A 26,503-nucleotide genomic window follows, 5' to 3' on the forward strand; every position below is an offset into this window, starting at 1 on the left:
GAAAAATCCCAAACTCTCCAAACCAGCAATATTTAAAGAAAGCAGCAGCTAGAAGAAGAAAAGTTCAGAGCTGTAAAACCCTGGCAGCCACTAAAAACAACTATTCCTGTGTCATTTGAATATTTAAGAGAAGAGCCGGATTAACTTGGGTCAAAGTCCTCTTGGAGCAAAGCCACAGAAACTAATGAGCAATGTGACAAACCGGGGCAAAGAAACATCTCAGAGGAGAGAATAATATATTTTAAAAGTATACACACGGTCTTCATGTTTGAGTCAACAGTGGTAATCTCTTTGGGCTAATAGCTCTAGGCAAAGGGACTGTCTCAGCTTTTTTACGTTCCACCGCTCTCATCGTCGTCTTTTTAATCTAAAACATATTCAGACGTTTCAAAACACAAGAACAAACCGAGCCTCCTCCCAACATATTACCCAGAATTCAACATCTGTGACACCACAGCAGTAAAGGCCTCGCTCCATACCAGGAGGCCTTGGGTTTCAAAGGTCACCAACACGTGTGATTCTGCCAGAATCAACGGACGAATGGCAGCCCTCTCTCTGGTTGCTACGGCTACAGCCCTGCGCCACCATAATGATGGGTTGGGTTCATTTGCATGTTGACATGACGTGACGCGGTGATTCAGTCACAAGTGAAGCCAAACACACTAGAGGGAAAAGTGTGAGAAAATATAGGTCTGCTCTTGAAAGACAAAAGCTAGTGATTAAGGTGGCAGACAAGATGATGAAACGTCTGCTGCTAAAAATAAACTCCAAGCCTGAAGATTAAAAATAGTTACACCTCCTGACACACAAATACAACACATTTGTACTATTTAATCAGACTCAAAAATTCAAAGTTTTGGTAAAATATCAGTAAGAAAACGTACAAACAAACAAGAATATTACTTCAACTGATCAGTGTTTGGACACTTTGTACTTCTCACCACCAGCTGCCTGTAATGCTGAAGCTTAATGTACTCTCACTGTAGGTTTCTGTGGAATTTAGAGTGAGCTAAATGTACTTGCAATGCGGAGATTAGAGACTGTTGCTTTGTGGCCTGCTTTTTAAGCCATGTGGTGGTTGACGGGGGTCTAAAAGAAAACACCCTTTGGAAGACAACTTGCACAACTTCAAACCTTATTAGCAAATAGTTCAAATCTAGAAGCGTAGAGGTGGGCCAGAGGTAAAAGTTCAGTCTCATTAAAGGTGTACAGTCTGTCTGATTAGGTGTCATTGAGCAAGACACTGATACTCTAAATGCTCACTTACTGTGAGCTGCTGTGGAGGTTAAATGCCTCAATGTAAACAGATAGTAGCTTAGAGCAGTTTCCGAGTCGAAAGAGTCTCAGGGGGAAAAAAGGTACTGCTAACCTGCAACTTGTCTTGCCACTTTCAAACTGAAAAAGTTACAGTTACAAGAACAAGTATCACTAGGTCATCATTGACATGAGTGAATACAGCATCAATCAGTGGCCAGGTGAGTTTATTTACCACTACCTAGAGACTAGAAACACAGGATTTCATCTGTGCATCCATTTGTGTTAAGGAAAGACTAAATAATGTCATCTTAAATGCCACTTGAATTCCTCTTTTCCCAGAGGAATAAAGTTTGGTTTGTCATTTGGACTGAGAGGTAATCTGACCCAGCTACAGGAAACAACCCCTAAAATGCAAGGGTTTATGGGTAGAAAGAGACAGATGTTGATACGTGATAGCCTGCAGGTTGAAAAAGCTTGTGTTACAAAGCAGACGGAGGATAAAGTTGGTGTAATCTGAATCGTCAGACAGGCTGAAGAACATTTCTTGATTTCTTAATGAACATTAAATGAAAGTGAAGCTCACTACCATTGACAAACTTGATTAGGTACAGTCAGATGGTTGAGAGGACTACTCTGTATGACTGAATGGTCTTTGATGCTTTTAGGTCTTTACAAATAGATGCTGTTTTGTATGAAGGGTTTGTTTTGTACACAGAGAACAAAATAACGTACAATGGCTATGGTTTAACCAGACTGACAACTGAAAGGGCAGAAAGAGACAAAGAACCCTCTGAGCAAGAGTTCAATAAGAAGAGAAGAAATCAGCAGTCATTAGTAAAAGAGACTGGAAGAAGTGCAGATTTAAATGGGAACAGGTTCCTGATTCAGTGTCAGCTGTCAAGTGCAAAATAATGCCTATAGCAAGCTGGAATTAACAAGCAACTTGTTGCTTTAGTAATGCTATTCCTCAAACTTCACAACAGAAACACAATGTTAGTTTCTGGGTTTGCGCAGTTGAAATATCAGGTAAACATGCTGCGGACTGACAAATCACAGGTAGACTGAGTCGACTGCAGACGGCCCAAAGAAAAATGTACAGACACAATATTTAGAGCCCAGCTGCACGGTTATGGTTCAATAATCATCGTGGTATATTTAAGCTTTTCTGTACTGGAAAAGAAATTCCAAATCCCAGTTCCTACAATGTTGTCCTGCAACACAGCGGGGACATCGACTAAATAGAGTTTTGAATCGTGTAATTCTTCCTCTTTTGGGGACAGAGCTCTTTTGAATGTAAAAATACATTTGGTATTGAAATTATATTGTGTTTACCTCTGTTAAAATAGACACAATCGAAGGAAAGAAGAAAACCATCACTATAACAGCTGATTCCAAACTTTTAAACGGTAGTGCATTTTCATGTGAAGTTAATGTAGGGCTGGGCAATATATCGATATCATATAGATATCATGATACCAGACTAGATAGATTTTGGATATTGTAATATTGTGTTGTCTTTTCCTGGTTTTAAAGGCTGCGTTACAGTAAAGTGATGTAATTTTCAGACTGTTCGAGCTGTGCTATTATTTGCCTTTACCCACGTGGTCATTATATCCACATTACTGATAATTATTTATCAAAAAACTCACTTTGTAAATATTAGGTGAAAGCACCAATGGTCAACCCTACAATATCGATGCAATATCGATATCTAGGTATTTGTAATATCAGATGTGTTCCATATCGCCCAGCCCTAAGTTAGAGTAACAGAGACTGGATTGAGTAAGAAAACTCTCAACTGATCTACTTTTGAGTCCACGTGATTTCTGTTTACAAGGGTTCACTTGTAATCCAGCAGTGCGTGTGTGCGTGTGTGCGTGTGTGTGTGTGTGTGTGTGTGTGTGTGTGTGTAAACCAAAACACAACAACAAAGTCAACTCCATCCAGGATGTTGCAGCTCCCCCAGAGAACCAGAAAACACCCCGGAGCGAGGCGGCTGGGCTCGCAGACGGTGTGTAAGTCGACACTCTTCATCCTCATCAACGAGAGACTGCGGCCTGCTCAGTGTGGCATGACTAATTCAGCTCACATTCCCCTAATTACAAAGGCTGACGAGGGGGGAGGTCCCAACCTCCCCCTTAACCACCTCCATTAATATCATCAGAAACAAGATATGTATGAACCCTCCTGCTCCATCATCGCCACAGAGGAGAAAGTAAGCGTTACCCTGTGCTGCGGGGCAGTTAGCATTTGTTCAGCTCAGCCTCGTTCAATCTCTGAACCCACATCTCACATTCTGTCTCCAATAAAAACAGGTCTGCTGTTAGCCGTTGGAGAAACAACAGAGCCAATCTGGGCCTTTGTGAGTGGGACTTAAGTTAGTGATGTAACAGGGACGTGTTAAACACAGTAACAGTCGACAGTTTAATCAATGCTCTGAATGACTGGCAGGCAGAGTGTGTAAAGGCAAACTTTCCGACTGAAATCTCTTTACTTTAATGGAACAGTTGCAATTAGTCACTCACAGAGGTGAAGCAAATCAGTGCTGGGCCTTTACACTGGGATCAACTTTGGCATACTTTGACAAGAAATTAGCCCTACAGTATGAGCCCCCTTCAAAATAAAAGAATTCTTTTTGAAACATAATTTTCCTCTCAGGCTTCCGTATCTTCTCTATGGACTTCCTCCATGCCAGATTTTATGTGTTTTATGTGAGAGCACCCAGGGGAGTGTTCTGAGTATATGGGCACATTTTCTGTTTCAGAACTGAGAACACCACAGCACAATAAAGCTCATTTCGGAATAAAAAAAGAAAAAAGCTTTCTGTGGGTCCACAAAATCAGTCTCCCATTCACTGTCTTTGGAGCAGCTCCAGACTTTATACCCTATGACATCACAAGTTTGAGACTTACTTCTCTGGTTCTTGGCTTCGAAAAAGAGTGACTCATGTTCACAAATATTGAATGAACTTTCCCAAGCATGACATATTGGAAACTTAAGCTAAATGTTCATATTGTCAATTCTGGGCTGAGGTTTTTGAAACGTTTCCTACAAGTCACAAGTTCATAGACCCAGAACCGAGTTTGGCAAATGTCGGTGCGGCACATTGTGATTTGAATCTCCCTGGAGCAAAGGCTGTTGACCTAACTTTCTTGTTGCTTTTATCAAGATATCCCATTTGTATACAATATGAAATCCAGCAGCTCCTCCCCAGATGTCCCTCTCCCCTGCAACACTGTCCAGCTCCTCCTGGGGGACCCCAAGGTGTTCCTAGGCCAGATTCTGGGTCTGCCCCGGGGTCTCCTACCAGTGGGACGTGCCTGGAACACCTCTAAAGGTGCTAACACACCAAACCAACACCAAAGAACTAGCAGCGACGAAAGCCAACTGTTGCGCCATCTACATCGCCTCACGTCGCCCTGTGTGAGTTGCATTTGAACACACTACAAAGACTACATCTGATGGCCAAGCAGCACGTACGTTCTGCGCCTGCATGAGAGGAAATAATGCAAAAAGGGAAACCGGAAGTCCGAGGAATGCATGAGATAAACAAAGTAGCGGAGTGAGAGAGTGGTATATCCTGTCAGCTGATGGGAACAGCCAATCAGAGTGATCTCTCTCACCAACAAGCTCCGCCGGTGATTCAACATGCTCAATCGGCCGAAAAGCCACCGACGCCGAAGTGCCGACAGTGCGGGACACACCGCAAAAACTAGGGCGACAGACACTCAGCGACAGCCCGACTTTGACCGATGGCCAACCGTCGGCTTGGTGTGTCAGGGCCTTAAAGGGAGGCGCCCAGGAGGCATCCTGATCAGATGCCCGAACCACCTCAACTGACCCCTTTCTACGCGAAGGAGCAGCGGCTCTACTCTGAGCTCCCTCTGGGTATCCAAGCTCCTTACCCTGTCTCTAAATCTGAGCCCAGCCACCCCATTTTAACATGTTTAATATAAATGTATTATCAGTGTAAGTCTCAGCCTCAAATATCAGTCAGTCTGTCAGGCTGTAGTAAAAATATGTCTTAAAGATACTTTTTGTCCAGTTAGCAACCAAGCTAGTTAGCTTTAACTCCATTTAGCTGCAGTTTTTTGTTTTGCATCACTGAACAAGTTCTGTATAACCTGTCATATTCCTGTATATCTCATATGTATACTCCGTATGTCCTGTTTGTATAACAAAAGATATCCCTGATTATACGCTAACTTCCACAAAGAATAAATCACATTCCCTAACTCCAACACCCAGAACACACTTCCACGATATTCCAGGAAATCCTTCACTAGTTTTCCCGACAGTTTTACTCTTTCCCTCTCCGACACCCAGCTGCTTCCTCCTCAAAATTACTATGTGAAGAAAATACAACACAATACAACCATTTACAAAGAGCAAACAAACACCTACGCTACATGGAGGCATCCACACGCCTACTGCCATGTACTGTAGTTGTCTAACTTTCTGAATCCTCAGCTTTCTTATGTATACAAGGATATCTTAAATGGATGAGGATGCAAATAAACAGCTTATCCTGAATAAGACACTTGGACATGAGCCATTACCCAGGATGCCAAGCGCCTTTCAGAGTTCACATCTCTGCAGCCAAACAGCAAGCATGCTCAGACTTCTCTTACTAATTACTTTTATACCCAGTTTCAAGTCCTCAGGGCTGTAATATGCATAACACTGTGGCAGCATAGAGTACCATCCAGCTAATCCAATAATCGTGAAGTCATTCAGGATGATTTCCTGAAGAGGACTTTGATCCCTGAAGTTACTGAACCTCCCTGAACTCAGGAAGTGCAGTCTGATAGTAAGAACAGCAAGTAAGACCTCTTGTTTTGTTACATAATATAACTATATGTCAATAAAGCCATAAAAGAAGGATGCTGTGAGGAAGGAGCAAAAGTCAAAGTCCCGTCAGAAGTCAGGAGTTTGCTGCTGAAGAGACCTCCACCCTAACCAATGCATGTTGGATGGACATGAGTAAAACTATAGCATGCATAGCACGATTGGATGTGTTTTTATGTGTTAAAGAAACTCCAAACTGCATATATATCTATAGAGAACTGACTAACTGAACTAACTGTGACACTGCAGGACATGTTAGAGGAAGCATAATGTGCTTTTTGAGTTATTCAGACAGACTTTAAGCAGCTTTAGGAGAGTAAAATGACTATAATAGTAATTTCAAAGCAGCTTCGGCATAAAAACAAGCTCAGGACAAACACAATAAGCACTGAGAGTTCTTATGTAATCATGCAACACAGATAAAACCCCCAGCACTGAGTGAGCTTGTTCCCAGCATCCTGACTTCTGAGGATGCCAGATTATCTTTTATCATCGCTCAGGCAATAATATCACAATGGCCAAACCCACCACCCTCAGCTTTTCTTCTTATGCAAAGCATGTCCATTGATTCTTCTTCCCAGGCTCAGCAGCAGCAGTGTGGGTGTGTGTGTGCGTGTGTGCAGGCCGCAGCCATGCTTATAATGTGAGATCTGACATATCGCTGCTGCTGCTGTACAACAACACAGCCTCCCATGTCATGTATGCACCACTGAATTCTCCTCGCAGCTGCCAAGCCCTGTCCCTTTTGAACTCCTCCTAATGTAATGAGGCTTGGGCTAAACGCTCGTTATGCTCGATATGTGCCCGGCTCTCGCTGTCTAGATACCGAGCCGAACCTCGTTCAAAAAACGTGAGAATTTGAAATCGCGTTCCCGATCAGCCACATAGATACGGTGCATACAATGAATCATCACTTTTCCTGGTTCGGGAGATACCTTTCCTTAATTCGGCGTGTACATGATCTACAAAGTGTCACCATTTTTCAAAACATCCAACTTTTACATATTGTTTGCCGGTCATTTCCACTATGTTCTTTCACGAGAAAACACCCGTTAGTAGCAATGGCAGCGTCGCTGAGTGCATTGAAAAAGTTAAAGTCCTACTAAATTATAAAGGATGCATGGTGGATTCTGTAATTGCCGAATGTTAAAGTATCTCCTACTTCTTCAAAATATGTATTGACTGATGTATTCTTATACAAACACCTTTCTTGTTCATCAAAAAAACTTAAAATTTAAAGTTGTTTGAAGGAAGTCTGGCTCCGACTTCAATCAACAAAGCTAGACAAATGCAAGCACGATTTATGTTGTTAAAAACATAAAAATGTCCCACTGCTCATTGCGGGAATGACACATAACCATGGTGGCTATTATAGCTGTTTAACTGAATCTCAGCCGAGTGAAGGATTTGTGTCAGAGCACTCAGCTGTGTGTTGACGGTATTCCTCCCGGGAAAGCTACAATGAGTGTTGACAGCCTTCCCTGTGCTGCTGGCTGGCTGCTAGCACCGGGATGCAGCTAGCTAACATCACCGCCTTATTGCGATGAATTTACCCCACCGGTGCGTGCAAACGGCTGTCGGTGTTGCCTACCTCGTATGTGCGTGAACTCCGTGACTTATTTCGAGGAAATTAGGGAGCGTTTTTAAATCCCAGAGAGAAAGAAGGGAAGCGCAAGTCCCAACACAGCCGTGCCGGGTGTCTCAAGACGATAGGTGTCCTCTCCGGCAGCCTGGGCCACACTCTCCCCGCCCTGCAGCCTCCGACTCCCGCAGCAATCCTGGGAAACTGGCCCCGTGACGTCACGAGCTGGATAAATAGACTCCTCCAGAGTGAGTCTCCCTGCAGGGGGCGCTGTCCGGATCATAAAGGCCTTTATTTATGTTCTTATTAACTATATATTTTATTTTTTATCAACAACAACTCAACAGTGGTGGAAAGTAACTAAGTAAATTTAGTTAAGTACTGTACTTAATACATTTGAGGTACTTGTACTTTATTTGAGTCTTTTCTTTTCATACTTTCTTTTCATTATTCACGTAAGTACGAGTACCACACTCCTGCGTTTAAAAATTTACTTAAGCACAAAAGTATAAGCATCAAAGTGCATATAATGCAAAACGGTCCATGTCATTATACTGTGCATTACATTTCTGGTTTATAATTAGTGATGCATATAGGCCATGTGTTCATCACTTAATTGTTGCAGCTGCTGGGTAGCTTTTAATTTTTCCCTGGGCTTCAATACAGTCTTATCTTAGCCTATAATATATCAGACTTTATTTGATTATATTTTGCATTGGTGATCAGAATTTGCAAAGTAATTAGAAACTAAAGTTGTTAGATAAATATAGTGCATTAAAAAAAAAAAGCAATATCACACTCAAGGTCAAGCTGTTGTTGTTGAATATCAGCACAGCTAGGTCTTGGTCATTCAATACAACAGCACAACCTCAAGTGTGATATTGCTTTAATGATTTAAGATGTTACGTTTTTCTTATTTTTAATACATTTTAGGGGTTTAATATTATTTTCCAAAAATAAATCATCAACAAAGTATATGAGAATTTGGCGCCTTTCCACTTTGACTTACTAATATGGCATTTGCCCATAGTTACAATCAGATAAACCAAATTAGATGTATTAGACAGAAGATTGTCTGAAAAATAAACTAATGTGGGAAAAATCAAATACTAGAATATGAGGTGTTTATTCATGCTTAGCTGAACAACAGGTGGCACACACAAGCCCTGACAACTTCTGGCAGACATGCAGATAGGTTTTAGAGGCCCAAACAATGGTCTCAAAGTACAGTTCACCCAACAATTTTAGTTTTATTCATTTATTTATTTATTTGTTCAATGCATCAGGTTAAATAAGAATGTCGGATGGAAAAATGGGAGGTGTTCACTGAACTCAGCTGTGAATATTTACAAAAAAAAACACAGGTTAGGCAAATTTCATTAACAATGACACAGTTCCATCAAGTGTCATGTAAAACATGTCAGTGAACCAGCATGCACAATACTAGGACCCTGGAGCCAGCTTACTTAAAGGGACAGTTCACCCCAAAATCAAAAATACAGATTTTCTCCTCTTACCTGTAGTGCTGTTCATCAGTCTACATTGTTCTGATGTGAGTTGCCAAGTGTTGGAGATATCGACCATAGAAATGTCTGTCTTCTTTCCAGTATAATAGAACTAGATGGCACTCAGTTTGGGGGGCTTAAAGCACAAAAATATACATTTGAAAAAAATAAATAGCAATGTCCCTTTCCAGAAATCATGACCCAGTTACTTGCAATAATCCACAAACCTTGTTTTGAGCAGTTTTGTGGAGGAACTATTATCTAAACTACACCAGTCAACTGTATCACTGTGCAGAAGGAAGCGTGCATCTACTCTTGAACGAGAGTCTTGTGCTCGCGACAGCATGAGATGTAAACATTAATGGCGTCCTCTTCAGCTGAGTTGTAATGTTAGCTAGCTCAGTAGTGTAAGGCGAGCTAGCAGCAGATGTATGATTCCGTCTGTGCTGTGATACAGTTAACCTCGGCTTTACAAAGTTTACAGTGAGTTTAAGCTTATTGTTTATCTGTCTAGTACACAACTGTGCTGTATTTCCCTAAACAGTTGGTGGAACCCAAAAAGAGAGTTAAAAGAGAATGACTATTGGACGTAAATTCATCAGGTGGACACAAACACAAAGACTCCTGATGCATGATCAGGTTACTCAGTGACTGCTGAAAGTGGAAAAAAGCAGCTGTTTGCTAATAGGTCAAACATATCAACTTAAAAAGGCAGTGATATGTTAATGTTGTGTTCTGAACTTGTTTTTGCTGAAAATACGTGGCTCAAAAAAAATCAGTTATTGACGGGTTAATGTTATCAGTTACACATGTGCTTTTTCTGCTGTGACAGAAAAGGGTCTACAGCACAATCTAGGTTTCTAGTGCTGTAGTCATATGAGCAGCATGTCCCCTGCTTGGACTCAAGTGTTCTTGGGACTAAATTCTTCCACGCATGAGCAGGCTGAGGTTCATGACACACTTATCCAGAGATGGCTTATTTAGTGATATGCTCTGTGACATAGCGTACAGAATTTCCAGCTTCACAACTGATCAAGATTAATAATATAGTTTCTTGGTCTTGTATTTTGGGGTCCATTTTTTTGTGGGTTTTTTCTCTAGGAAACAAGAATAAAAGGTAACAGACAATAAGACATGGACGCACACATATGGTCTAAACTATCTCACTAAAAGCAAAAATTATCCACCTCACAGCAGCACAAAAGGAAATATCAGGGGTTCATCAAAGTCAGTAGGGTCCATCCTCTGGAGACTATCAATGTCTGAAACAAATTTTTATCACAATCAATCCAAAAGCTGTTTCACTTCTTAAACTGTTCATTTGCTTAAGTAAATTGTCTTTGATGCTTATTTACTATTCTACTTTATCTCCTGATTTTACTCAATTTTGTGTATATATATTCTTTGTTACATTTGACTGTTTTTATTATTCTCCATTCTTTTTATGTTTGGTCTGTGAAGCAGTTCTTTAAGTGGTCTACAAATAAAGTTCCTTCTTCTTCTTATTTCCTCCACTGCCTAATAAACTCTGTTGGCATATGTGACATTGAGCTGTAATACCTTCAGGGAGGTTCAGGATTAACTGGGATAATGTCAAAGACGACAACAATGGTGCTAATCTCTGTCTGCTGCCGTACTCACGGCCCGTCACTGCACACAAACGTGTCACAGAAATCACTGAAACATTAATGATGTTTAAACAGTAATAGTCCAAGGACCAGATAAGATGTCAGTGACACTCAAGGTGGCATAATATATTTGTAGCTACTATATTGGTATGATAACCAGTGTCAGTGTCAAGGTAATCACCCACCACAGTAAACTGGATATTAGTAAACTTGGAATCATTTTAAATTGTACGTTATTGACCATCATTCAAGCCTACTTGTGTGTCTTACTGACACAACACATTTTCATTAGTAAAGCTGTAAATTGTTAGAGGAATTTGTTTCCTTCATCTTTAAAGGTCCAGTGTGTAGGATTTAGAGGCATCTTTTGGCAGAAATAAAATGTTATATTCATGGTTACGTTTTCGTCAGTTTATAATCACCTAAAAATAAGAATTGTTGTGTTTTTGTTACCTTAGAATGAGCTGTTTATATGTACTGTACATACAGGGTGGGTCCTCACGCAAGGATTCTGCCATGTTGTTTTACAGTAGCCCAGAATGGACAAACCAGACACCGACTCTGAATAGGGCCACTCCTGTTTTCGCATCCGCCACCGTAATTCTCCTACACGCTTAGCGCACAGGAGAAGTTTCAGTTCTTCAATCTCATTGCTAAATGCCACTAAATCCTACACACTGGACTTTTAAGTGAGCACATACACCCGCCAAGGCTGCACAGTCCTCTAAATTTGTAAGTGGAATAACTGAAAAAACATGTCCATTTTTAGGGACAAAAGTTGCACAACAGTGGATGGCAATGTTGGTTGGTTGGTCAGTCCACCATTTTGGTCCACACTGAAATGGCTCTACAACTATCTGATGTACAAACATTCATTATCCCCAGAGGATGAATCGGATGAGAAGACTCTTCCTCTAACGACAACATTAAGTTTGCATTTGTGGCTTTGAGTGAAATGTCTCAACAATAATTGTAAGGATTGCTGAAACTTACTATGCATCCAGCCGTACAACATAACCTTATTGAATAGGTAACTCCATTGGGATCATAAAACTACATATTTTGTCTTATATTCCTGTTTGTTGAGGTGTTTTACGAAAATTCACTTTCCACAAGCTCCATTAACGGGAGGTGTCTTTGTTAATTGCTAATAAGCTAAATAAGAGTTTCGGGGGGAAAAAAAAAATCTCAGCTGTGTTGGAGCTTTCAATCATACAACATGATCTTCAACCGGTAAGAGTTTACCCCGTTTTGAGGGAATCTTAGATGTTCAACCTTCCATATTACGGACCATTTTAACAACTTCTTTTCCATATCGCTTTCAAAGTTCAGACTGGAAGCTCTTTCTTAACATTAACAAAACAATCTCACCACAGAGTTCATTGAGCAGCTGCTCAGGAGCTTTCAGTCACATCACATGGGCTTCAACAGATCAAGTTTGCCCAGTTGTACAGAGCATCTCCAAGTAATTAGTGTTATCCTGATTAAAATGATGAAGCATTTATTCTCCAGTACAATAGACAGGAAACCTCAGGTACACTTAACCATTGCCATGACAACTATCCTAACTAAATCCACAGATGAAGACCATGACATGTGACTGAAAGCCCTAAGAAAGTGAGAAAGTGGAGTTTTTATTGTGCTGCTGAACTGAATCACTGTTGTCTCAGTCAGCGACGCGCAGCAACACGGGCATTTGCCTCCATAAACACTTAAAGCAGTTAATTTATATTTCATGTTTTAATATTGAAGGGATCCGCTGAATGAGCTCATAAGTGGGACGACAAAACACAATTCAAGGGTCATGAATGTTTTAGTGTCCCGTAACGCAACACTGGACGAGTCCCTCTCTGCCTGAAGAATAAGTCACTCAACACCAGACTGAAAGCTGAGAGCAGCATTTCATAACAGACCACCTGAGACAGCGGCACCAGTCTGCATTTACATTTAGTCATTAAACTGATGCTAGTTTTCAAAATAAGTCACCTAGGAGAGTTTGAGGCCCTGCTGAGATAATGTTCACACTTAGTTTTTTGACTGTTTAGGGATACTTTAATGTGTTTCCTAATCTATATATTCTATATTTATATTTGGCAACAAATCGCATGAAAAAAAAAAAAAGCCTAAAAGCAACGTGTTAGTCCATCTCTCAGTAATATCCATCTTCCTGTCTGTGGCTCTCAGCTCCAAGGCCACTGCTAACACATGTACATCTAAAAACACAAATATATGGTTTCATTTTTAAAAATAGTCTCAGCATTTTCCTGAAACAGCTGGTCACTGCAGTCTTTATCAAACAGGAGGACATATTGCTTTGGTTGAGGACTATTTTCAGTGGCGGATTAATACACTTTTGGTACTCCAGTGAGTATATGGGACAAAACACTGCAATACTGTACAGTACAAACATGTACTGTATTGTTTTGTATACTCTAAAAATGAATTCTTCACCCATGTGAGGGACTTTTCAAAGCAATTTCTATGTGAAAATGGATTTGATGGTTCCACTTTTAATTCTTTCTTAAAGAAAATGTATCAGCCCAGTCATCACAAGAAAACATTAGCATTGTACATTTCTGCAAACCATTAATATGTTACATTTTCACGTGTCACATGTATATATGAGCCGATTTTGTGATGTGGAGGTAGAGGCCAGATGCCTGCCAAGCTGCAGACCACTTTACGAGACCAACAGACAACAAAACTGGTTAGGATTTGGCCACCTGATGCTATTTGTCCAGCGACTTAACAGCCACGAAACATGGGTGTTTTTTAGCGACCTGTCACTGTGTTTCCAGCCGGGAGAGTGGCATAAATAGCAGTTGTTTTTTGGTGAGACATTGCTGCTTTTACAGCCAGAATTATGCCACATATTTTAAGCTAAAACATGATATTTTCTGACCCATAACCAAGTGGTTGTTGTGCCTTAATCGTACCCAATGAAACCACAGTGTTGTTGAAACAAACATGAAACACACAGATGTAAGGTATCCATGTTTTGCAGAATATAATGCCAACATTTTTTGTGGTGATTGGTAGAACTGTGTACTTTTGAAATGTCTTAGGACCTGGAAATAATAATTGCATTCAAGACTTTTCTAGATCTGTGCAGCATTTTACAACATGATCAAGAAGCAACACACACAAACACACTCACACAGAAAATACCATTTTAGTTCCAGTCAAAACTTTCCGATGGCACACAGGACAAATAAACAGCTAAGGCAAAGGAAGTGCTCTTGCATCTAGAGTTGCTTTTAATGCTGAAAATTCATCCACTCCACATCGAAGAGACACAACAAGCACTGAACTACGCATGTGACTCGTCAACTTTCTGAAAACAGTTTCTTTTTTATGTGACGGGTGGATTGTTAACTTACAAATAACAGCAACTTCCTCTATGTTTTTTGTAATTGTTTTCGTCTTCCTCTACACAACTAGAAAGCATAAAAAATAACGATGCAAGAGACCAACAGTATCTTCTGCACAGATCCTCCTGGAGAGAAGAACATCTATGAAAACATAACTTAATGGGCCACTTCATGACTGAGTCATAAAACAGTAAATTACAAAGGCAGCGGAAAAACTCCAGCATATTTACAGTTCATGTTTTATTTAATACAAATTTAAAGGTGTGTTTAATGTCTGTGGTTAATGGAGGGAGTTAAGGACCATTTCAGACACGTTGAAGTGAGACCAGCAGCGTACAATCAGGTTCGGCCCCCCCGCTGGGCCTGGGAGTGGCGGGGAGGGGAGGAGGAGGAGGAGGAAGAGAGGGAGGAGGAGGGTGAACTCCTCTCAGGGGCTAATGGGTAGGTTCAACGGTCGATCCGTCGAGCCAGAAGTCTCTTCAATCTCAGGCTCCCCAGGAGAGCTGGGCGAAGCCTCGACCTGCTCCGGCTCCTTCTTGTCCAGTTCTTGTTGCTCTTGGATCTTCAGGATCAGCTCCTTGATCTCCTCGCGCTTCGTCTTCATACGTTGCTGAGGAAACCACTCGGATAAGTTCACAGGCAGATGAAAGCTGGGAATTGGATTCTGTATAAAGAGACAAAAGAAAATGGATTATTTCACAAGCATTTTCTTTAATTTTCTAATCAAACTAGGATGGGATGGATCCACATGGCCAATATTTAAGAATAAATCCAGTGATATTCTATAGTTTTCTTATTATCAACAAACCCTATGAAAAGACTCAAACCAACAGTGAATGTATCAACTAACAAGTAGGGCTGGGTTATATGGCCTTTAATATTGTCACAATATTTGGTTTTAAAAATGACATGACAATTTATAATGGATATTGTGATATGGTCATTTTATATATCCCATGTGGAACAAGCTGCAATACATTGAGTACAATTGATATATCGCCCACCCCTACTAACAATTATTGTGTGTCAGAGCATGATATATATTCGTCCTCTGTGCCGTAGAGCTCTACTGTGGTTAAAAAACAAACAAAAAAAAACTACAAAACACACATAAATGAGCCATGAGTTGCTTAAAAAATTTTTTTTAACATGAATAAATTGGACCTTGATGACTAAAGGAGTGAAATGAACTGGAAAACAAGGCACCAGAGAAAGTAGTAAAAGCAAGGAAATGTAAACTCAGCAATCAAAATCAAGTCCTAATAAAAAGTTAAAGTTGAAGTTTAGGGTGGGAGGATGTTTAATAAAGGACAAAGTGTTTAGGTTCCTCCTCTCACCTCGAAGAAGCTCTCCACATACTGCAGGACGTAAACTCCGCAGTCGCTGAAGTTATCCTGCTGAGGCACACGTGGGCTGGAGCCCTTCATCACATCCTTCCCAAAACTCCTCTGAGTCCCTTTACGCACCTCCCACTCCACCTCTAGGTACCTAAAACAAATGCACACTCAGTGTCAGTCACCAGCAGTGTTGGTTTTCCTATTAAAAAAAATACTCATTTACCAAAATTAAGTTGTTAGTTTTGTTAAACTCCCCACACTCCTTTCAGACAAGTCTTAGAAATACCCAAAAATACTGTTTGTTTCTTTGTTTATTCTTTGTCTTACTCCCATTTGGGGGAAAATATGCTCCTAACTTTGGAACCACAGTTTCCATAATGATGTAGTCACAAAATACAATGTTGTAATTAAGTCAGTGAGTTAGCTGTTGGCTACAACTTGAACCCTGTATGAGTTGCCAAAGAATCAAACAACACTGTCTACTAAACCAAATTATGCATATATTTCAGTCCTTGTTACAACAATTGCTATTTTCCTATGAGATACTGGATAGTTTTATCCCTTCAGGGAGGCATGCTTTGTTTGTCAAGTCAAAACGTTTGGGAACTACAGCTCTATTAAACTTAAGAAATAATTAAAATGTGATCAGGTGCAGCAGCTGACACTCACTCTCTCAGAGTTTTCACCACGGTCGACCTGGCCGGACCACGCAGTGAGTCCATGATGAGGATACAAGGCCTGAAGCAAAAAATACAAAAGAAAAGTCAACAATCCACCATCGCACCAGATCTCATATCAACATCTTCACCTGCTCACTGTGCTGTTTGCTGCAGCAGAGCGGCAGTGCCACCTGCTGGTGAAAAGGCAGAAGTGCATCTACTCACTGTCTGCAGAGGTTTAGTCTGGAGGCCAAACCGGAGGCGTCGGAGCTGAGTGTGTCGTCAGCCAGAGTCCCATCCTCACTGCACTCGTCCTGGAGACACAGACAACAACATCAACTGATTTTAACTATGATTTAAAACTACTTCTTCCATTCCTTCACTAACTGATGATCAACAGACTGTACATCTAAGAAGTAAAGACAGTTGGGTACCTGACAAGAGCTTTGGTCATCAGAGAAGGTGTAGGTGTCGTCGTCTCCTTTTCCTGAACCGTAGCAAACACTGATTCTTTGCAACTCACCTACAAAAGCCAATCACAAACAAAAGAAAAACATTAATCTGTTAGATAAATAAAAACCGTTTAATGTGCTCTTACCTGTTGTGTTTTTATCAGCGTTTATCTGCATACCTAAAAGCATTCAATGTTTATCAGACATTTTAATTGAGTCTTGGTATCAGATTAAACCAAAATCAGAGTTTCTGAATGGAGGAAATGAAACTGACTCTCCTGAGGAAAAAAAACAGCAGAAATTCAGATTCTGTCAAGATGAATGTAAATGTCAAACCTATACCAGAAAAAGCTGGTTTAAACATTGAACTCTGAGTGTCTGATACCTGGTGAAAATAATTCTGATTACTGCAGCATAGAAACATTTCACAGCTTTCACTTAAATTTTTTTTTCCATTTTTCAGTAGAGTCTAATTAGGTGATTTGCTCTGCAAGCATAAATCAAACAAACCAGCTTTTCCCATTTTCTAAAATGTCATTATGCATTTGTAGATGATACTCGATGTTATGGACAACCGGTCAAATAAGTAATAAGTTTTTACACCAAGCACTTAAAGGGATAGTTCGGCTCTTCTGATGTCGGGTTGAAATATGGTACTTGTCTATAGTCCGTGTATTGCGTACAGTTTATGGTCTGCACACCTCCACTTTGGGGAAGCAGGCTAGAGTGCCGCCACAAAAGCTAATCAATGTACTGCTGTGAACATACAAAACAAATTTTAGCCACCTAAATAAGTCCCACCTAAAAAAACTTTTTATATCAGTTTAAGTGTATGTATTATTCAGAATATTTTCACCGCTTTACCTTACCATCAGACAGCAATTTCCAACAGGGAACTGAGGCTGTGATATCCCTCTCTTCAAAGCCAGACTCCACTGAGTAAAACACTGATTTAACGTCACTGAACACAGGCATTGCTGGTGTACCACTGCCTCGATCAGTTAGTATGTTTGTGTTTACCTGTGACTTTGAGTTTCTGAGTTTAAAAAAGTTACTTTCACCAAAGTCACACAACAATACAAAAAAACCCAAACAGATCAAGATAGCAGCAGACCCGCAGCTCCTGTGCTCACCAAGCTAAAATGACAATTTTTGTAAATGGAGTCTGGTGGCTTTGACAAGAGCTTAAATGGAAAACCCGTACCCATTAACGGCTACTCTGTTGAAACAGGCTGTCTGCTTCCGTGGTAAAAATACTAGTATAGTGTACACTAATATTGATATTGATTTTTTTTTTTTTTTTTTTTTTAGGTGGGACTTTTTTTGGTGACTAAAATATGTTTTGCTGCTGCCCAAAGTAGTATGTTGCTTTGTTTTGGTGGTGCACTCTTGCCTGCTCCTTTAACACACCACATGCCGACTGACATCTACTGTACATAATACACTGACTATTAATAGGTATCTCATACAACCCCACGTTAAAAATTGTAAAAATCCTAAGTATTCTTTTCACTATGGCAGTTAGAAGTCCTAAACTCAGACGGTATCTCACTTGTGTACTGTTGCTCTACGTCAGCCTGGCCGTTGCCTGACGCTGCAGGGGTGCTGGCAGGCTCTGTTCCCCCCTCTGTGAAAGCTGCATGCTCCTTGGCGGTTTCACCTTCAGTCTGACCTTCAGCGTGCGCCTCAGGGACGTCGGGGGACGGGTTCTCTGAGGAGCTATCCAGCCCGTCTCTGTCTGGGGACAGAGGACGACAATGGTCCGGGATGTTCTCCTCTGACGGGGCGTCTGCAGCCGAGGCGGAGACTGGACCAGGCGCATTGCCTTGGTACAACGGGTTCTGCTCGTACACCGGACCCTTGAGGCCTGGGAAGCAGATGACTGCCAGGTACCAGTGAGCTCTGACAAAGCAAGAAGGTAGTTATAGTACTGCAGTTAAAGAGCGGGACAGAATTCAAGTTCTGTGATTTGTCAAACTGAAGACTTACGACTCGTTGATGGGAACAAAAATAAAATCCTTCTGGAACAGATCCACGTGCCGAGTCCATGTCTTCACCCTGTTGTGCTTCCTTTTCTGGATTCTGGAAAATCGAAACCAAAAGTTTAAACATTTAGAATCAACAAAAATAAGAAAATAGTTTGGTGTTAAAACATTCCCTGTTGATACAGTAGGATACTCACGGCAGGTTTGTTGTGTCTGGAGCATTCCTCCTCTCTCTCTGGTTTAGTCTCTTATAGAAGAAGGAGCTGAACACGTGGATTCTTTGTGCATCCTCTTTTTTCAATTTCTCTAAAACTAAATATCTAACATAGAAAGACAAATAAAAAGCTCACTTTATTATGAAAAACAGCAACATTTTTAGTTTTATTATGTGGAAGCTTATCTGTTTTATACGACCCAAGTACTTACTTTAAATAAAAGTCTATAATAACGTCGTTTAGGAATTCTCCATCATTAAGGCAGTGGAGGTCTTCATTAGTGACTGATATGCCACCTTTGGCTGGAGGAGGAGGGTACACCATTAACCTGGAAGACAAACACCAACAACACTGTTATACTGGGACCATAACATCAGCAGCATTACTGCTAATGCCCACTGGATGTCGCTGTGTCCTGCAGGCCGCTGGAGACGAGCCATAAATGTATAAATGAAATGTGTACACAATCCCTTAAAGGCGCTGTATGTAAGAATGTGGCCAAAACGGTTACTGCACTCAAATTCAAAATACTGCCGCGTGTCCGTGTCGTGTCCGCCCCCCCTCCCCTACAGATTCGAGGTTGCTGGACAGCGGCACGCTGGAGACTGATTTGTTTGCCCACGGGCGGCTGCCGTGGCAGGGCCGCGCTGCCGCGTCCTTGATATTCAATTTTCCAGCGGACAATTCGAGCAAGTCCGGCTTCTCTGCTGCTAACGCTGCTGCCAGGATACAGCTTATGAGGAGCCGGCTGCTAATGCTATGTACCGGGACACTGCTAATGCTGCTTTCTGTGCTGCTGTAGCTCAGTCGTAACTGTAACTGGTGCTGAGACTCTACTGACTGTGTGACTGGTAGAAGGTGGTGGGTGGCGCAACAGGCCAAAACACAAATTCAAAACATAAACATGATTTGCAGACTGTAAAAATGTTTTTTAAATGCAAATATTCTGTCTGTACTATTGTTGTCGGTGAGATCAGTATGTTATATGAACATTATTCCTTAGTCTCTGGGACATATTAGGATGATTTTACAACTATTTGCTTTAGATTTCTTACATATAGCTCCTTTAATTTTAATAGTAAACAACTAAAGCAAATGGCATTATACTGGCAGAGAGAGGCATTCAAATATTATACTAAATAACATTTATCATTTAGGGACTTAACCTGCTTCTTTTTTTTTTTAAGCGTGTATACATTTCTCAAAATAAAGTGCCCAAACAAAAATCACTTTGGTAAAGGTACTTTGGGTAACATAGAAATATTTATCAGCCTAACAGGCGACTAAAGAGTCACTCACTTGATGACTGGTCCAGAGAAGGTAGGCTGGAGGTCAGTCATGTCCTCATCCTCATCTTCATAGTAGGTGCTGGTGTGTTGACGGGTGGCCATCCGTGTGCGTACGGGCATACTGACCGGGGTCACCGGGGTGACCTGCGTGACCTGAGTGACCTTGGTAACCGTGGAGCCTTGGGTGATTTTGGGTGGGGTTTGTATCGGCTTCTCCTGCAAAGACGGACGGGTGTTTGTGAGGAGCAAGAAGATAAAAACTGCAAGAAACAGTCACTCAAGGGATGTGCTGATTGATATATGATTGAAAATAATTTTTAATTTCTGCAGATTTTAATTTAATTTTACCAGTCACCAGTTTGACATATAAAAATGATTAAATTCAGAAGCCCTTTATTGAGACAGTCAAATAAAAACCAACACAAATGTATGGATTTTTGACTGTTGGTCAACAGAACAAGAAACATAAAAAAAATAATAACAATAAACTGATCATTTGTTGCAGCCCTACTGATCAGTGCCGCTGACTCAACATGGACCAGTGCTTCCACTCACCTTCTCCTCCTTCTCTTTGGAGGCCTTGTTGTAGTTGACCAGTCGGATGTTGGCCTCCTCGAAGGACAGCTTGGTGGGGAAGTTGCTGAGGTTGTTGGTCCTGCCGATCTCCCCCAGGATGTCCTCCAGGATCATCTGCTCCTTCATCGCCAGGCCGTTCTCGAAGATCAAGACAATGAACTTCTCATCCGACTCTAACAGCACAGAACAGATGAAGTAGAAGAGTTATTAATAAGAAGGATTTAGTTTGCACACTTAATTGTGCTATAACTTAACATGCATTACGTTTTTGGCAATTAATTCTTTATAAAATAACCCCTTATGACAAAGCAATAAAAATAGAGCTGAAATCTCATCTTTGTATAGGTATTCAGACTCTTTGCTGTAACACTCCAGTTGCATCGTGTTTGCTTTGATTTTCTTTGAGTAATCTCTATAAAATCTCTCTCTATATACATTATATCCTTAATCCTACATCAAGTACTGTCTTGACTATTTTCATAGACCATTTCTGCTTTAATATACTGCAGCTACTTCGGATTGTGAGATGAAGTTGGCAGAATACGAACAATGTGAGCAGGATATTAACAGTACAGGCCATGATGTCTACTTATGTTCAGTGAATCAGAAAGGATGAATATTAAACTAAACCTGCTCTGTAACTGTGAACAGGATCTGCAGCACAAAAAAAGGACTAAATAAAACATTTAGTGAGTTTTTTTTGTATGATGTCATCACCCTAAAAAAATCCTTAAACACAGTTCTCAATTTGAATGAAATGATTCATGGGATTTAGTGAGTCAGTCTTTTTTTATTGAATCAACTATCTTTCATAAATAGAACTTTCATTAACATAAACGTATGTAGGCAGCAGGCTAATCCAATAAGGGCATAAAATAACGATGTAATAATAATCGTGCCCTTAGGCTGACGGAAAGTTCATTATGCCACAACAAAAATGGAAATAAAATAAATCAGAACATTTCAAATTTAAGTCCGGTGCAGAAATTTGCTGTGACTGACTCAGGGGCTGTATCCTAGGAAACAGAGTTGAAATGTTTGGATCACATGAGTTGGAAACAATCCTTCATAGCCACCACTGAAATCTAATTCTACAAATATTATAATACTAATAACATTAATGTAGCCTAATCTTTATCTGCCACTCTGCAAAAATACCAGGTTTAAACAGAGAGAAAAGGCATACCGAAAAAAAGCTACCCAGCAATTGAATGTTGATTTTGAATTAAAACGTCAATGAATTCATGAAACTTTGAAGCTTCAATCTATTCAGTAACATGTGAAGTAGCGGGTCACGGTCCAAAAGTAGGTCACAGCTCCATTCTAAATGGACCGCAACTGTTTGGCAAATGTGTCAAGTTGTTAAAAAACACACTTTATTTTTAAGTACAGTAAATTTCTGGCACATAACTTTTATTTTGAAGTGCTGTTTTTTTTTTTTGCTATAGAGTGACTGACTAATGGACAGCTACTTGACAGAGACAGCACTAGCTCAACGACATGGCCAAACACAAGTATAACACTGAATATATTAAACAGTGTGGACCTTTAACTAATGACTAAGGAGAAATTTGGACCCTGTGGCTGGACCAGTTGGGAACCACTGTTTTAAATAATTCAGCGTCGATGATCCACAACAGGAACTCAGAGAAATCCTGAGGGGCTGACTACCACCTAAATTAGTTAAAAACCACCCTTTGTTTTCGCCAGCTACTTTGAAACTCAATATGAAGGTGAACATCCATTTTGTACATGCCATTGTGCACCTACATGTTGTTTAATTTAAAGACCCACTCCAGTGAAGTTTTTTTTTTACCTTGTTAACATCTCCATATGGTGTTTTTCGCTACAAGACATATAATTAGAGAAATAAGCAGTAAACGCCATGACTGAGGTTTTCCCAATTGGAACAGCAGTGTACCAATGACAGTCTCAAAAATGTGGATTCAAACTTCCGGTATTTTACATCACAAGCCCAAGGACCCAATCCTGTTAACTTGCAGGGTGAAACTTTCCACAACACTGGCGAAACAAGGGTATCAGAGGAGGAGCCAGGTGTAGCTATGTATTAGTATTTTGCAAGCTACCTTTCACATTCACTTCAACTTGTCAGAGCTGGTGATCAGGAACAAGGTTTATCCAACATAAGCAAATCATTATTATTATTATGTCTGATAATGTAGTCAAGCCAAAGACTCATGTTATGTATTACTGTTTATAATCAGAGGTTTGTGTGTTTGATGAGAAGAGTTGAAGGTGGGCAGGTACACTGGGGCTGCAGGCGAGCAGGTAATTTGCATATTCACATATCTGCACATACTAAATGAGGCAAACACGTAGACTTACATCTAAGCTGCTTTAAGACATGGGGGGATTTTTTTCATGGAAAAACTTCTAAATATGTAATTTTGATGTACAGAGTTTTTAGGGGGTTTAAACAATGACCAGAGCGGAACTTGAAAAACTTTTCTTTCAGTGTACACATAGCTCTGCTAGAAGTAGATGACTTCATTCTGCCTGCTGACTAAGGTCTCATTCACGTTACATCTGTTTATAATATATGAAACATTAAGGTCATTTCTAGCAAAGCCGTCTTCATTTATAATTGGACAATATATATCTGGGGCTGCCATGCACATATGAGTTCTAGTCAGTGGACTAATCATGCAGCTCGCTGCTCTTCCAGTTTCTGGCACACTGAGAGAGTTTTGTATTTACTTTTTTTAATTAAAGGCTCAAGTTGTTTCATGTGAGACTGAGTTGTCTGCACTTGCAAGCATAGACTTAATGTTGCACACTTTTGCATCTCCTGGATTGAGAATACTAGGGAAGGAGCAAAAAATCTTGCCCAAAGCTGCATCACTGACAGCTGCAGTGGCTTTATGTATTCAAGAAAAAAATCCTAATTTCTCTCACAGGGTGAGAGATTATTAATCATATCTATATCTATCATTAGTTAAGTACTGTAGATGTAGTCATACAGTAAGGAAACAAATTGAAATAAAATACTGAAATGCATCGAGAATAATTTTGAACCAAACCCAGCTCCCTGGATCAAAATGTCCACAGATGTGAATATGCAGAGTTTAAGTTAAGTTTTCTAAATGACATGTAGTTTTGTACTTACGGTCCCCGGCGCAGTCGTACCACTGGGCTCCCTTCTCCTGGGACATGTTGAGCTGTGTGCGCAGGCGGACGCACTCATCCGGAGTCGTCTGGAAGAACAAGACCGGAAGTTTCCGGACGTTGCACCACTCGCAGCTGATCAGCTCTGAAGCCTGAAGACAAACCTTCTCTACAGTGTTGCGCTCCGGGCCTTAAGACAAACATACAACAAGCTCATTTTATAAATGCAACACAAAATGATAAAAAAAAAAAGACAGAAAAGCAGGAACAATCTCGAAGGTATTTAGCACAGACTGTGACAGAACTTCATTTTTCCATATCAAGAGTCATATTTAAGTTTATTGTCCCAAATAATACCAAATATGTGATTTTATTTTCCAGTGATGACTGAATAGGAACAAAAAAACACAACCACAATTTTGAAGCTTCCACATGAATCAGTTAAACAACAACATTAGGAGTCATATGTTGCAGCTTCCAGCGGCTCATATTTCCCGCTGGCCTTTTTTGCATATTTGAAAGACATAAAGCTGCCAGTGGTTTGACTGAACTAATCTCTGCTGACCAGCACAAACATCAAAGTGCACTGCTGCATCTTCCTGAAACAGCAGACAGCTGCAGTGACTGTGGGGCCGTCACACTCCACCGACGTCTGATCCAGCAGCTCTGCACACAGTGCTTTATTTACTGAATTCATTACTGCCCCCCTGTTTCATTCGTACCTTCAGTTTCCAGCTGGATGTGGTCGATGGAAAACTGAAAAAGACAAAGAACAAAGAGAGTAATTTATCATTTCCATTCGTATTTCAAAGCTGCTGTTTTTCTGGACTGAAATCACTCGACTGGATTTTAGTAGGTATTCTGTCTTTTTCCTTGTATTATGGCCACATAACTTCACTATAAGCTCTTTCCATGCCTCTTAATATAGCATTGATATAATCATAATATATTTACAATTCTGTAAATTCTCAAATAATGTCTGAAGTCTTTATTTACCTCAATTTAAGACAAATCCAGGGTTAAGAAATACATTTTACAAGTCTGTATTTTAAGTATCTTTATGTTTTAAGGTTTAGCCTGACTCTTGTAACCCTGTTCATATTTTTCTACTTTGCTGACACAAACTCTGGCGGCCATACTAAAACATGACAGAAACCAAAGTACTCACAACGACGGGCTTTGTCACCATCCTGCGCAGAGTTCCTACCCTCACGCTCCGACACTCCAGTATAATACTGTCACACTTGTTAGACATGATTTTGGGCTTCTTTGTCCTCGGTGAGAACTGCTCCGGAGGTTGATTCCCGAACTGTAAAATAAAACAAAAAAATGTGCAGACATTAGGGCTGCACGATTAATCGTAATAAAATCGTGATCTCGATTCATATGCAAATGCGATCTAATTTTTCAATGACGGCGATTCTGCCGGCCCCGCCCGTGCCGGGAGTCGGGACATCATCTGCATGAAAACAAGCGCTCCCAACGACGCAGCGTTATACCACGTGATGCAGAGCGACAGCCGGCCGGCAGTTTGGAAAGCAGCGAGAGGGGGGAAACACACTGCTCACTGTAGCCTCAGTTTGTGCCTCATACAGATCTGCTGGTAAAGTTAACTTAGCGTTAGCAAGCGTGATAAAAGACAGCAGAGAGGCGACATTGGGCAAAACCAAAGATTTATTAATTTTCTGTAGCAGTAAACACATGGGCCGATAACAAATGTGTTAACTAACTATGCTAAAGCTTTACAAGCTATTCAGGGCTGCCGACGATAACATTAACATGACAAACAGCAAGGCTACGGCAAGTTAACGTACTGACACTCCTCAGACAGACAGACAGACAGACAGACAGACAGACAGACACACACACACACACACACACAGCCTCTCAGTCCTTCGCCGCTAATGTTAGCTCATGTACAACACAGGTACCACACAGAAACTTTTACAAAGGGTCATAATGTGCTTCTAGTGACTGTCAAATCGCCAGCGAAAGTTGTTTACACTGCCTGCTCTCATGGGACAAAGATCCTCTCTGAGGAAGAGGGTTCACTTTGCTGCAGGGTTCACCAAAACGTTTTTTCTTTTAATAAATTGAACACACATTAAAGAACACACAAGATCCTGTAGAGAATTAATACATATAATACAATACAATAAACACTGTCAAATTAAATGAAGGAAGAGGATTTTTTAAAGGCAAATAAAATATTGGGGATTTATGTAAAAATATACATAGAGACATATAAATAATTATATAATTAAAGATATGTAGGCTATGTTAGGTGAATACTCCTGTCAAATGCATGGTGTTGAAACGTTTAATTTTGACTTAATTCCAGGCCTGGAATACCTACCTCAGAAAAATGTTGTTCAACATTGATATTATTGTTAAAATTGTTCAAAAGCTGTAAGAGAAGACAAGAGACTAAAGCTAAAACAGGAGTGTTCCCTCTCTGCTGACCAGAGTTTATGTGCCTTTTGTCTCTTGTATCAGGCACAATCATAGGCTTTGTTATTTAATGATATTTTTTTTATTATTTATTTATAATTTTTGTTACTTTTCCTTTTGTATCAGGAAATAAGCACAATATATCTTTATGTTGAAAAAAATTGTGAGAGAATCGTGATCTCAATTATATGCCAAAAAATTGTGATTCTCATTTTTTCCAGA

At 40.4% G+C, this 26,503-nt stretch overlaps 2 protein-coding genes across 10 annotated transcripts in view; both read right to left on the reverse strand.

The window, feature by feature from the left end:
* The window catches only part of myo6a (myosin VIa), a 188,721-nt gene extending 180,842 nt beyond the window's left edge, over nt 1–7,879 (reverse strand). For all 7 annotated transcript variants that reach the window (XM_050057691.1, XM_050057695.1, XM_050057694.1 and 4 more), the window contains exon 1: nt 7,697–7,879. The gene's annotated coding sequence lies outside the window, so the exon portion shown is untranslated. The remainder of the gene's footprint in view (nt 1–7,696) is intronic.
* A 6,537-nt stretch (nt 7,880–14,416) lies between these two features.
* The window catches only part of senp6a (SUMO specific peptidase 6a), a 32,329-nt gene continuing 20,242 nt past the window's right edge, over nt 14,417–26,503 (reverse strand). For all 3 annotated transcript variants that reach the window (XM_050057700.1, XM_050057699.1, XM_050057698.1), the window contains 14 exons: nt 24,999–25,139; nt 24,553–24,586; nt 23,832–24,020; nt 20,684–20,877; nt 20,139–20,344; nt 19,051–19,167; nt 18,822–18,944; nt 18,629–18,721; nt 18,192–18,541; nt 16,622–16,710; nt 16,413–16,501; nt 16,198–16,266; nt 15,529–15,679; nt 14,417–14,855 (listed from right to left, as the gene is read on the reverse strand). In XM_050057700.1, the coding sequence (XP_049913657.1) occupies nt 14,619–14,855; nt 15,529–15,679; nt 16,198–16,266; nt 16,413–16,501; nt 16,622–16,710; nt 18,192–18,541; nt 18,629–18,721; nt 18,822–18,944; nt 19,051–19,167; nt 20,139–20,344; nt 20,684–20,877; nt 23,832–24,020; nt 24,553–24,586; nt 24,999–25,139 (2,082 nt within the window). In that variant the 3' untranslated portion in view covers nt 14,417–14,618. The remainder of the gene's footprint in view (nt 14,856–15,528; nt 15,680–16,197; nt 16,267–16,412; nt 16,502–16,621; nt 16,711–18,191; nt 18,542–18,628; nt 18,722–18,821; nt 18,945–19,050; nt 19,168–20,138; nt 20,345–20,683; nt 20,878–23,831; nt 24,021–24,552; nt 24,587–24,998; nt 25,140–26,503) is intronic.

Source organism: Epinephelus moara, chromosome 12, assembly GCF_006386435.1.
Source record: "Epinephelus moara isolate mb chromosome 12, YSFRI_EMoa_1.0, whole genome shotgun sequence".
Taxonomy (NCBI): domain Eukaryota; kingdom Metazoa; phylum Chordata; class Actinopteri; order Perciformes; family Serranidae; genus Epinephelus; species Epinephelus moara.